At 42.1% G+C, this 13,643-nt stretch overlaps 1 protein-coding gene across 1 annotated transcript in view; it reads right to left on the minus strand.

The window, feature by feature from the left end:
* Positions 1-6,769, minus strand: part of FAT4 (FAT atypical cadherin 4) — a 106,603-nt gene extending 99,834 nt beyond the window's left edge. The window contains exon 1 of the mRNA XM_034442893.2: positions 250-6,769. Within this exon, the coding sequence (XP_034298784.2) occupies positions 250-5,541 (5,292 nt within the window). The 5' untranslated portion in view covers positions 5,542-6,769. The remainder of the gene's footprint in view (positions 1-249) is intronic.
* Between the last annotated feature and the right edge of the window lie 6,874 nt (positions 6,770-13,643).

Raw genomic sequence — 13,643 nt, forward strand, 5'->3', positions numbered from 1 at the left:
TTTCTAAAGTGTGACAATACCTTGTTAATTCTAAAGAAAGTAACACTTCCAAGATTGAAAGTGTTTATTCAGAAGTCACAATGAATTCAGAGAGAATTAGTACTAATAAATACTGCACACAGTGACAGTTTAAGATGATAAGAAAAAACAAACATCAGTGTTGTATTTTAGAGATTAAAAGCTATATGGAGAGAGAGAGAGGACAAGGACAGGAAAGAAAAATAATGAAATAAGCAAAAAAAACTTTACCTCAGCTTTCTGGGTCCGAGGCGAAGCTGCAGATCTTTCAATGGCATAAACATCCACCAGATACAGGCGTGCTCCTTGCTCCCTGTCCAAAACAGCAGCAGTCTGAATCACTCCAGTGTGGCGGCCAATAGTAAAGAGGCGGCCAAACTTTTTGTCCTCACAATGCACTGATACAATGAAATATTCCACTAGAGTTTCTGGGCCTCCAGGACTAGCTGCTTCAATGGATATCACATTTGTCCCAATAGGTTCACCTTCTTTTAAAATAGTAATATATTTTGGTTGAGTGAAAATAGGGCCATCAAGTCCTTGTAGAATTACAGTCATCTCAGTGGTTGATTTTCTTCTCTCAGGGCCAAGGTCTGTGGCTGAAATGATAAAGCTGTACATAAGCTGGGATGGCACTAAAGCTGATGACACTCTCAGTTCTCCGCTGTAGCGATCCAGAATAAATATGTCTGTGACCCCATTAATTATTTCATACTCAACCTCTCCATTTGCTCCTTCGTCAGGATCGGCAGCCACAATTGTAGTTAGGACTGTACCTATTACAACAGAAGGTTCTACAGCCAGAGCATTTGGGGATACAAAAGTTGGAACATTGTCATTTTGGTCAGTTATAAGAACTGTCACATTCTTCAAAGCAAACCTTCTAGATTCAATAGGCACAGCCTGATCCATGGCTTTGACTGTTAATTCAAAGAGATTAGCAAATTCACGGTCTATTTCAGCACTTGTATATATTGTTCCTTTGACTTCATCTATATGGAAATGGTTTCCCCTTGGCATCTGCTGGATGATTGTATATGCCAACTGCCCATTAATATCTGCATCCGGATCGTGAGCCACTACAGAAATGACCGAGGTCCCAACAGGAATGTTTTCAACAATAGACTTAAATATGTCTCCAGCTGGAAACACGGGGGGGTTGTCATTATAATCCCTGACATATATTACAACTGACATGGTAGAAGACCGAGGAGGCCTCCCTTTGTCTTTTGCTGTTATGTTTAGTTTATACAATGACTGTGTTTCAAAATCCAACTTTTTAGAAAGGAAAATACTGGCAGTATTAGGACTGATGCTAAATGTTCCATGATTATTTGTTCCTGTAATACTATAATTAAGGTCAGCATTGTCACCTGAATCTGAGTCTGTAGCAGTGGCTGAAGTTACAAGTTCACCAATTCTCATGTTTTCCAAGATATCAACAAATAAAATAGTTTTAGGGAATGAAGGACTATTGTCATTTTCATCCAACACATTGATGTTCAGCATAGAAAGGGAGCTAAGGGGATCTGTCCCAGAATCCACTGCTTGGATAGTAAGTGAGTAAAATGCAGTAGCTTCGTGGTCCAATTTCCCAATTAAAGTCACCTGGCCAGTGCCAGTGTCTATCACAAACTGGTTTTCTTCATTTCCTTCAATTATAGAATAGTGAATTAGTCCATTATTACCTTCATCGACATCTGAAGCAGAAACTCTTAAAACTTGTGTTAGGTTTGGGGCTAATTCTGATATTGTTGCTTGGTACAGTTCTTTCAAAAACTTTGGCGCATTATCATTTATATCCTTCAAGTACACCTGCACTATTGCCTGATCTTTTAAAGGCTTTGGCAACCCTTGATCTACTGCAATAACTGTAAGTGTAAATACAGCAGCTCCCCTTTGTCTCATCAGAGATTCTCTGTCCAACTGATGAGTACTTGTTATTTCCCCACTTAGAGCATTCAGTTCAAAATCAGGCTGCATGTGTGCAAACAAATATCTGACTTCCCCATTAGATCCACAATCTTTGTCAACAGCACTTATTTTACCTACAAAGGATTCACCTTTCTGTTCCTCTTCATAATAAAAAACATAATTGGTGCTGTTAAACAGTGGTCTATTGTCATTTACATCTTGCAGAATAACAGTAACATTTACCGTGGCACTGAGTGGTTCTACTGCTCTGTCAGAAGCCTCAACCAGTAGTGTATATCTGTCCTGAACTTCACGGTCTAGTTCACTTTTTATGTACAGCTGGCCATCTGGAAATACGCCAAAGGCATCTCCTGTATTTCCTTCAATTATGTTATAAGCTATTTCACCATTTGTACCTGAATCCTTGTCAGAAGCATGCACGCTAAAAAATCTGGAATTCACAGGCTCCGTTTCCGAAATAACGACTTCATAAGAAAGTTGGTCAAATACTGGTGGGTTATCATTTACATCATGAACAGAGACAGTTAAAATGAAACTGGAGGAACGTTCTGGAACTCCCAAGTCAGAGGCCATTATCTCCACTTGATAAGACCCATCATTTACATCAAGAAGCCCTATCAAACTGATAGCACCACTTTGTTCATCAATACTAAACAGATTTTTAGGATTTTGCTTTAGGCTGTAAGCAACCATGCCATTTGCACCTTCATCAGGGTCAACAGCTTTGGCTTGGAAAATGGTATGCCCCGTATTCCAATTTTCAACCACGTTCACACTTTCCACTGCATGAAGAAAGTGGGGTGAATTGTCATTTAAATCTCTAACAGTTATATTGACCAGAGCATCTCCAGTTATTGTTCCACCACTGGCTACTACTTTCAGCTGGTAAAATGTTTGCTCTTCCCTGTCAATAATACTAGCAGTGGTGATCAAGCCAGTCATTTTGTTAATTTCAAACATACCCTTTTGGTCACCTGTAGTGATCAGATATGTGATATTGATGTTGAGATCCATAGTGTGGGCAGAAACACTGCCAACATGATAACCTAGGGCAACATTTTCAAACACCACAAAGCTGTAGATTTCCTGGGTGAATACTGGGGGATTATCCTGAGTGTCCAAAACAGTGACTGTTACTATGGCCTGATTCTGTGATTGCAAATTGCCACCATCACTGGCTACGACTTGTAATTGGTAAGCAGTTTTTTCCTCTCTGTCTAGGGTGGTTTTCGTGGTGATGACCCCTGTCTGACTATGAATTTGAAACCTGGAAGTATCTCCTGCTGAGATACTATACCTAACTCTGCCATTGAGTCCAAGATCTGGATCACTAGCAGACACAGTGACAACGTAGCTGCCTGCAGGTTCGTTTTCTTGGATATGAGCAAAATACTGGATAGGGTAGAATAAGGGGCTGTTATCATTCACATCAAGCAAGCTCACATTGACCAGAGCCACTGAAGAAAGAGCAGGATTGCCCAGATCAGTGGCCAGGACATGCAGTGAGTAGTGTTCTTGTTCTTCCCTGTCTAATTGTGAGATTGTGCTAAGTCTACCTGTAACAGGATCCAAGCGAAAGGCTCCCCAACTAATTATTGGAAAACCACCTGAATTTCCGCCAATTTCGCTCTCTTGCAAGATGAATTTCACAGTCCCATTGTCACCCAAGTCACCATCCACAGCAGTGAGGACTAGCAACTCAGTTCCTGGAGGTGTATTCTCTGCTATTGAAACATGATACCCATCTGGCTTACTAAATTGGGGCTTTTCATCATTAACATCCAGGATATTCACTACCAGTTTTGCAAAGGAAATTTTAGGTTGCACACCCTGATCACGGGCACTAATGTTCAGCACCACTTGTGAAGCTATTTCCCGGTCCAGCCCACCAGATGCTGCCATGCCTTGACCAGCAATACCCAGCAGAGATGTAGCCATGACAGTATCAGCGCTCTTAGTAGTAACTAGGCCACTGTGTTCACTAATACAAAACCAACCCAACTCATTTCCAGAAACTATGCTGTACTTCAGGTTGGCATTAAGACCAGAATCATGATCTGTAGCACTTAAGCCCTGTACATAGCTGCCTGGTGGTACTTCCTCACTAATATTGACTTGATATACTGACTGCCCAAAAACAGGTGGGTGATCATTGATATCATTCACAAAGATGACAAGGCTGGCCACAGAAGAGCGGCTCACTGGGGCAGGAGAGGCCCCATCTGGACTCAGAGAAGAAGGGATTGAATCAGGTGATGGAGGAGAACTCCCAAAGTTGTCAGTCACAGCCACGGTGAGATTATAGGTAGGAATGCGTTCTCGGTCAAGAGCAGCTGCCACTTTGATAAGACTGAGATTGGGTACTTTGCTGCTCTGGACCTCGAAATGGCGCTGTTCATTCCCACCCAAGATGGATACAGAAATATTCCCATTGGCTGCTGGTGAATCAGCATCACTCACGGTCAGCAATGCCACAACTGTGCCAGGTGCTGCATTCTCATCTACAGAGGCAAAACGGGAGGTGGCTGGGAAGTAGCGAAATTTGACCCTTGGCTCATTATCATTCACATCAAGCAGGTGGATTAATGCTTCAGCACGGCCATTCAAAGCTGGTACTCCACGGTCAATAGCCTGAACTGTTAGTGAGTATTGCCGTTGAGATTCATAGTCCAGAACCTCCCGGATACGGATGACCCCACTTTCAGGGTCCACCTCAAAAGGAAGCATCCCACTTCCATCTCCTCCAGTACTCTCTGCCCTTTCCAGACGATACTGGATGTCAGCATTGGTGCCCTCATCAGCATCTGCTGCCGTCACCTGAAGAACACTGGCCCCAACTGGTGCATCCTCAGGCACTCGAGCTTGGTAGAGAGTCTGGCTAAAAACAGGTGGGTTGTCATTGATATCCTGAACAGTGACATTGACTTGTAGGAATCCATGTCTCTGAGGTTCCCCTTTGTCATCTACCTGCACCAGCAGCTGATAGGCAGAAGTAGCTTCCCTATCCAGCCCACCACGAGAGACCAAGTGCAGGAAGGCCCCTTCTCCACTAGGATTAAGAGTGATATTAAGTCGGAATCGGCCCTCTTCATTGCCATCCACAATGCGGTAAGAGCTGTGGTCCACCCCATTGGTCCCACTGTCTGCATCAGTAGCCGTGTCCAAGATAAGCTGTCGGCCGCTACCTGTGTCCTCCTTGAAAGTCACCACAATAGAAGGATCTGGGAAGACAGGTGCATTGTCGTTGAGGTCAAGCACCATGATGCGCACTTCACTCGGGTATGTCGGCTGGCTGGAAAGCACCACAAGATCCATCACATCATTAGTTAGGCTCTCCCGGTCAATAGTGGCAAGTGTGTGCAGATCTCCGGATGTAGCATTGATGGAGAAAAGAGCATGGTGCTCACTTAAGCGATAGGTGAAGCCTGGACGGGTGGCAATGGTACCTATCCAGGTGCCCGGCGGCTGCTCTTCCAACACCTTGAAAAGCTGCCTGGGCTCAGTAGAGGCACGAAGCGGCAGCATCAGGAAGACCACAAGGCAGGGAAGCAAAGTAGAAGAGGCGCTGCCCACCTCCCAGCAGCCCATGATGCAGACGAGGGACAAGGTGGGAAAGTGAAGCAAATCCGTCTAACAGCCACAATCCAGGTCGGCCCGCAAACCAAGACAAACCAACCCAGCAAGGCGGAAAGTCCAGCGAGCGTCGGGCCAGCAGCGTCAATCCACATTACCAGGAGCGCTCAGGTGGAAGTGAAGGGCTGTCAACGCCTCAGCCACCGCGGGCATCTCTCGCCCTCTCTCTCTCTCTCTCCGCTGCGTACGAAGGCCAGCACAATGCGGAGGGTCGGTGGAGGGTCCAGGAGTCGCCACCGCTGCCTCCTAAGGAGAGGCAGGCTGATCCCGGGTCCCCTCCTCAAGCTACTTGTGCGGGCGGGGAGCGTTTGCATGCCCGACAACACTCCGCAGCCCCCCCTCCCTCCCTCCAGAGGTCGGCGCAAAGGACCGGGTAGCCGGTTCCCCTTCCACAAAACGCCCGGTGAGTGGGAGACTATTTGAGCCGAGTTCCCTCCTGTCTCCCGGCTTTGCTGGCGGGCAACTGAATCCGCTTTCCAAAGGAGAGAAGTGCCAGCAGTCCCTCCTTCACTTACGGGCTGCTGCTGCTGCTGCTGCTCCGTAGCTTACTTTTCTCTTTCTCCGTCCGGCCGAAGCTTGAGTTGCCGCCGCCGGTCGAAGACTTTGGGGACGTACGCGCAAGTCCAGGCTGCTGCCGGGCATTGTTAAAAACAAAAGTTCTCGCCTCAGCTAAAGCGAGCCGCTCCTCAGTACGTCCTTCGGCAGCTCCAGCTCGGGTCCAGGCTGGGCTCTTGACAAGCGAGAGCCGCTTTTGCAAATTCGCTGAGCTCAGCGTTTTCTCTCCGGGAGGGGGGGAGGAAAGGGAAGAGTATAAAAAAAGAAAAGAAAAGGAACAAGAATGAAAGAAAGTGACGGGCAGGGCAGGGATCCCAACGAGGATGGCGAGAGAGCCAGACAGAAAGGAAGCCTGAAGCGGGGAGGGAAGGAAAGCAACCGGTCCTTCACTCTGTTAAAATCAGTTGCCCACTTTTGTAATCCCGAAGGTTTGCCTTGGAGGGCATTAAATGCAGCCTCCCGCTTCGGCGTTGCGAGCCCCCTCGGACCCTCAGATGAGCTGCTTGATTCCGCGGGAAGAAAAGAAAGGAGGCGCGCTGGGGGGGGGGAAGCCTCCTGCCCGCACACACCGCACAGCAGTGAGCCAGGCAGAAACTTTGTACGGTACTCATTGAGCTCTTCCCTCTTTACTTTCAGAGGCGACTCCCCCCCCTCCCCCTGCGGGTCCGCGCTATCTGCATCTCCGCCTCCAATTGGTCTGTCATCTCCCACCCCGCCCACCTTTCTTTTCATTGAGTCGGAGTAAATGGAGTCTCCGCCTCTTCATCTCCTGCCTTCGAGAAGCTCTCCCCTTTTTTTGACCTGAGCCCCAATGGCTCTACAGGGTGTCAATCAGTTAAATTGGCAGTCGTGGGGGGGAGGGGGGCACGAGGAGGAGACGGGGAAATCTGGTCTGCTAGGGATTTTTTTTTGTTTTGTTTTGTTTTTTGGCAGAAGCGGGGCCGGGAAGCTGGGGAGTCTGTCCGCGTCCCTGCTTAGATGTCAGCTTTGCGCAGAGAGAAAAAGAAAGGATGGGGGGGGGGGGTAAATCCACATTGAATGGCCGCAATCAACAATAAATCCGAAAGGGATTATTAGGCAAGCATGTCTGGGAAGGGGCGACGCGGATTTAATTTTAACTATTTCCTCTCCGTTGGAAAGGGGTGGATGGCTTTAAATAATCTCACAGGACCCGCTCGAGAATAAAAAGTTTGGCCGAAGTTGCTTTCTCGAACAACACTACAAGTTTTACCTAAACTGCTGCTTCCAGATGTGTAGGATTTCAGTTCCCATCATCCATTCCGTGCATACTGTACACTCTTCTGTGGGTCAATTTTTTTTCCCTGCAGACCAGGATCAGTGCTTAAGGGAGGGAGTGAAAGTGATGCATTCTGTCTTTGGTGGAGGGGTCTCCAGTTATTCACAGCTCCCAGCCTCATTTATTTAAAAAAAAAAGAAAAAATCAGAAGGCGATGGCTGTAGTTGCCTCTAAAATCTGGGGAAAGAACCTTTCGTAGTAAAGACTGTCTTCTTTCTTATGAGGTGCTGCAGTTTGGTTTCTCCAGATAAGGGCAATAGAGAAGAAGACACCAGGCAGTCTTCAAAAGCTTCTTCGGTGGCTTCATAGCATATTCTCCCACACTCTTCTCCTCAGAAGGTGAAATGAGTGTTGGGAGGCCACTGCAAGGACTAGGATCTGCATGAGAGAGACGATGGATGGTGCTTTGGCTGCTGTGCCTTCAAGTGGGTGGCCCAACAGCAGGTGTGATGCCAAAGAACAGCTGCTGGTGGCATTTGAGCACTCCCTCTTTCCCACAGTGCCACTCAGTGGGAGAGTGGAATAAATAAATGTTTTAAGAATGCACCTGCTCTTTTGATTGTCACTTGACCGCAAAGGACAGAGCTAGCTTTAATGAATGGCGGGAATTTCCACCATGCTCCATGGGGAGATAGCAGGTAAAGAGCAGTCTTGATTGCTCCTTTAGTAGGGAAGGGAAGGCATGAGGTCAGTAATGTTGTTCCCCCCAACTCTGGTGTGGCTACTACTGCTCCAAAGCAGCTGGTAAGAAAGCTGTATGTTTATTTCAAGGAGAAAGATTTAAGGATATGTGAACTCTCCATCAAATTAATCTGACTAAAAATTCTCCTTGGGCTGGTTCATATATTGTCTGTCTTACTACTTTATGATTTATGAAGTTGAGCTCAACTGAAAGCAGAGACTACAAATGAGTTAAAAGACTGAACTTTAACCAAACATAGATACGGAAGAGTATCAGGAAATCATGTAGAAATTTCCAGATGGGTTGTTGATCATTGTGTATTGAAGTCAGTGAACAATATTATTGTGTGGGTGTACACACATCCCCATCATTTTAGGAACTACAAGTATTTTTACAATTATAATTGGTGTGTGTGTGTATAAAGTTTAGACGGCATATAAGAACAAAAACAAAAAATGGAAAATATACTGGATTGGTTTATCTTTACAAGAATAAGAATAATAACCTTATGAAATAAAAAACGCTGCTGCAGAATAAATTTTCAAAGGAACCCTAACTTGAATTGAAGGGGAGAGAGAATTGGCATCATAGTCTAACAAATAAATGTTAGGACTACAGTCAGCAGCCACAACATACACCACAGGAGGTGATAACAGGCAGAACTGGCCCAGTATCTTCTGGGCCAGTTGAATGGTGGGCCAGTTGAACGGTGAAATGATTCACCGTTATAATTCCCCACTTGAAAATTGTTGTTTCTTTCCATTGCAGTTTCCTTCTTCCTTCCAGTTTATTGGGACTTTTTTTAAACAAGTAGAACAGCAATAGAATGAGAACAATTATTCTACTCCTGCAAAATTCTCTGGTTGCTTTTGTCTGGAAGGAGCCTTTTTATTTAGAAAAGCACAGTCAAATCAGCAATTGTAAGCTAGATAGAAATAATGTTTAGTTGGTTTTCAACTTCTTTGCAGATATTTATGCACAGGGTTTCATGCTCGGCAACTCAACAGCAGGCAAAGAGCTCCCTCTGGTGTTCTTTTATACCATTAAAGCCTAGGATTTCACTTTTTCAACTTGTCATTTGTTGTCTGTGTGTTTGTGAATTATTAATGACATATTTTGTAGTTGCCTTGGGACAAAATTAGTTGGAAGAAAATATAATTTGGACAAGGTATCTTTTGTAGAAAAACTTCAAATTGTATTCAATCAGTGGCATAGGCATCCATGGAACAATTGACCAAAGTATAGTAACATCATGACCCAAATTTTGTGACTTGCATATCATGACAAAAGTATGAAAGGTCAAGACCTCTACTAGTGTGACACCAGGTTCATCATTTTCTTGTCAATGTAGTTGACACTTGCAGCTCCTAGTTCCTGAAGAAACTTCCAACTTTAAAAGTGCAAGCTAAATTGAAAGCTCAAACTGCCCAAGGAGCTGCTGATACAGTTCTACAGAGGAATTATTGAGTCTGTCATCTGCACCTCTATAACTGTCTGGTTTGGTTCTGCAACCCAACAAAACAGACATAGACTTCAGAAGGTAATTAGAACTGCAGAAAAAACAATTGATACCAACCTGCCTTCCATTGAGGACCCATATACTGAAAGAGTCAAAAAGAGGGCTATGAAAATATTTACAGACCCCTCACATCCTGGACATAGACTGTTTCAATTCTTACCCTCACAATGACACTATAGAGCACTGCACTCCAGACCAACTAGACACAAGAATAGTTTTTTTCCGAACACCATCACTCTGCTGAACAAATAATCCCCTCAACACTGTCAATCTATTTACTAAATCTGCACTACAGGGGTGGGTTCTACTTACCTTTACTACCGGTTTGCAGCGGGACCACGCGCACTTGCTTCACTCGCGCAGAAGCGTTTTGATGACATTGGGGTCAGTTAGAGGAGCCTCCCGCTGGTTTTACTACCGGTTTTATAGAACCGGTGCGAACCGAGGGCAACCCATCACTGCCGCACTACTATTAATCTTCCTATCGTTCCCATCACCCATCTCTTTCAACTTCAACTATTGTTTTCTGATTGCTTATTTGTACCCTATGACTTATCATTAAGTGTTGTACCTTATGATTCTTGATGAACGTATCTTTTCTTTTATGTACACGGAGAGCATATGCAGCAAGACAAATTCCTTGTGTGTCCAATTACACTTGGCCAATAAAAAATTCTATTCTATTCTAAATAAATAAATAAAATCAGGAAACATCAGCAAATTAAATATCTAAATAAATGCAAATACTAGTAAAAGAAATATTTGTGAAGCATTTGGCTTTTTCACATGTATAATAATAAAGATGCAAGATTGTAAAGTCTAGATTTTTATTTAGGAACTGAGGAAAAAAAGCTTCAGCCAAATTAACCCGAGTTATATCTTTAACTTAGTCAATTCCATATCAATAAGAATAAATAGCATTAACTTCAATATAATTCTTCATCCATCTTCTCATACTGTATTTGGAAGGGGCTATACCAGGGTGCTATTCAGCAGGTTCTGACAGGTTCTGGAGAACCAGTAATGGAAATTTTGAGTAGTTTGGTGAACCGGCAAATACCACCTTTGGCTGGCTGAGAGTGGGATGAGAATGGAGATTTTGTAATATCCTTCGCCCTGGAGTGGAAAGGGAATGGGAATTTTGCATTCTGGGATGGGAATGGAGATTTTGCTGTATCCTTCCCCTGTCACACCCACCAAGCGACACCATGTCCACCAAACTACGCTCACAGAACCAGTAGTAAAAAAAATTGAATTCCACCACAGGGCTATACAAACAGGAATGCACATGAAATTAATAGTTTACTTAAATGGCTAAACGTCTACTTAAATGTATTCAGCAACTCTGCCACCACATAAGTAGTTATACTTATCAAGCTCCTCTTTTTATAATAGCAATAGCACTTAGACTTACATATGGCTTCTGTTTGGGTATTGAGGATTCCACCTCTGAAAACTGGATAACAGAGATGACAACCTAATCCTCTTATCTGTGTTGGCCCAATGTTTTTGTTATTTTGATATTTTGTTAAATTTTATTTTTGTTAAAATTTATGTCATTTACTGTTTCCTTTAATCTTAGCTATCCTGTTCAGGATTTTGTTATCTGTGAATGTGATAAGCATTTCCTGCCTTTCATTGTCCAAAGAAACTTAAAAATAACATTCCAGTTTGGAGCATAACATTCCTCCTTAGACTCCTGTATAGAATTGATCTCAGAAAATTCTAAATATAAAGTGATACTTCTTTAATAGTAGGATTTATTTGGGCTGGGGGAATATAAGTAATAATTAAATATTTAAACATTTTAAAAATAGTTTCATATTCTGAAGTTCTGTAAGGCAGAATTGTCTAAATATTTAATCAATACGTATAACTCCCTTCCATAATTAGAGCACAGTTTTATTTTATTTTATTTTTTTATTCTTTTAATATTAAAAAGAGAGTTTTGCCCTTTTCTGTTATCTTCCTGTTAGCTTTCCGATTATTTATATATAAGTCAAAAGAACATGGGCATTTATAAAAATACATTCTGGAACAAAATTAAAATATGGCACACCTGATAAGCACTGTTTTCATGGGACAATGACCACACAATTCAATATCACAGGACAGTGTTGTTAAAATAGTGGGGAGGTTTCCATTGACTTCTAGTTCATAGCTTCCGTTTTATTTTCTTGTAAAATTGTTGAACAAATATGAATCAGCAAATTTTATAATTTATTATTCTTTCTTACAGATTGTACAGCAAAATTAAGAAATTTATTTCATTGCGGTATTCTACCTTTACAAGCATATATGGTGTTCCTTAAGAGGTGATAATGTTCCATCAGCCTTTAGAAGCAGAAAGATTCTACTGTTTTAAGCAAGGAGGGTTCTGATCTAGTAAAGACCCAAACTTTGTTCATGAAAGCAAAAAGTTACAATAGCAATAGCACTTAGACTTATATATCTCTTTACAGTGCTTTTACAGCCCTCTTTAAGCAGTTTATAGGGTCAGCATATTGCCCCCAACAATCTGGGTCCTCATTTTACCCACCTCAGAAGGATGGAAAGCGAGTCAACCTTGAGCCTGGTGAGATTTGACTGCTGGCAGCGGGTGATCAGCAGAAGTAGCCTGTAGTACTGCACTCTAACCACTGCACCACTGCGGCTCTTACAAGTGATGGATCTCCCAAGAGTGGCAGTTGAAAAGGCTCTTGAAGTAAGATTTTCTATCCACAGGGAAGTGATAAAAGGAAACTACCACTAAGTAAGAAAATATGGAGTCAATACTGTACATCCTAAGAACTGATGTAGCAAGTTCCGGTCAAAGAGTTTTCAACGAGGTTTTAGAAGCAAAAACATTTATGGAACTTCCCTCCCATCACCACTATCTTCTATTATTTAGCTAGCATGCAATAATAAATTTATAACTGGTTCAAGAATTAAAGTTATTTTTTTTATATCTTTCACTGAGTAGGTCTATAAATCTTGTTAGTGAAAGAAAATTCTTTCTGCCAATGAAATATGTGGAACAGCAAAGAATATCTTATGTTAAAAGAACCCCTGTTGTTTAAGTTATCAAAAACGGTTGCCTCTAAATTGATGGTCCATTTATTATTAGAGAATTCTTAAAAGATTTAAACTTTATAAAAACACCACTATTTGTTTTTGCAGGAGACAAATCTGAACTGAATATGAATTTATGTTCTGGAGATGACCACCTGATTGCTAAACTTTATAAAATGTTACTTAACATAAATCTGGAGGATGAATATGTTAAACACTGTATGGTAAAATGGGCAAAAAAGGTTATAATGTTAGAACAAAGGGAGAACATATGGACCAATGGTTTAAAATTTATTTTGAATTACAGTTTGAAAGAAAATCTTTATAAAATGATGTATTTGATTCTGGATTGTATAGAGGGACTTCCAACAAATGCTGGAAATGCAATCAAATTCCAGATGTATTTTATGTCTTGTAAGTATGCTAAATTATATTAGATAAATATAACAGTGGCAATGCAGAAAATATCAAAAATACAATATTAAGGAAACCTGAAGCTGTGTAATTAGTTTTACCATTGGGCACGCTTTAGGTTACCTTAATATTGTATTTTAAATATTTTCTGCATTGTCATTATTATATTTATCTAATATGATATAACTACTATATTAACCCAATGATAAAACTAATCTTCAAATCTCTCTATTAACCATTTAACCATTTGTTGTATTTGTATTGTGTTGTATTTAACATACAGAAAGTCCACACATAGCTTCCGGTCTTTTATAAACTTGTCTAATCTATTGTCCCTAATCAATGTAGTTAATTTCGCCATCTCTGCCAATTCAATCATTTTAAAGTCCACTCTTCATCCATCGGCATCCCCTTTTCCTTCCAATCCTTAGCATAAACAATCTTCACACTTTAGAGTTACCATGTAGAGAAACAACATCCCAAACTGTTTTTCAATAAATTTGTCTATAATATCTAGAATAAAGGCTTCAGATTTCCTT

This window comes from Pantherophis guttatus, chromosome 8 (assembly GCF_059756535.1).
Source record: "Pantherophis guttatus breed Tessera chromosome 8, ASM5975653v1, whole genome shotgun sequence".
NCBI lineage: Eukaryota > Metazoa > Chordata > Lepidosauria > Squamata > Colubridae > Pantherophis > Pantherophis guttatus.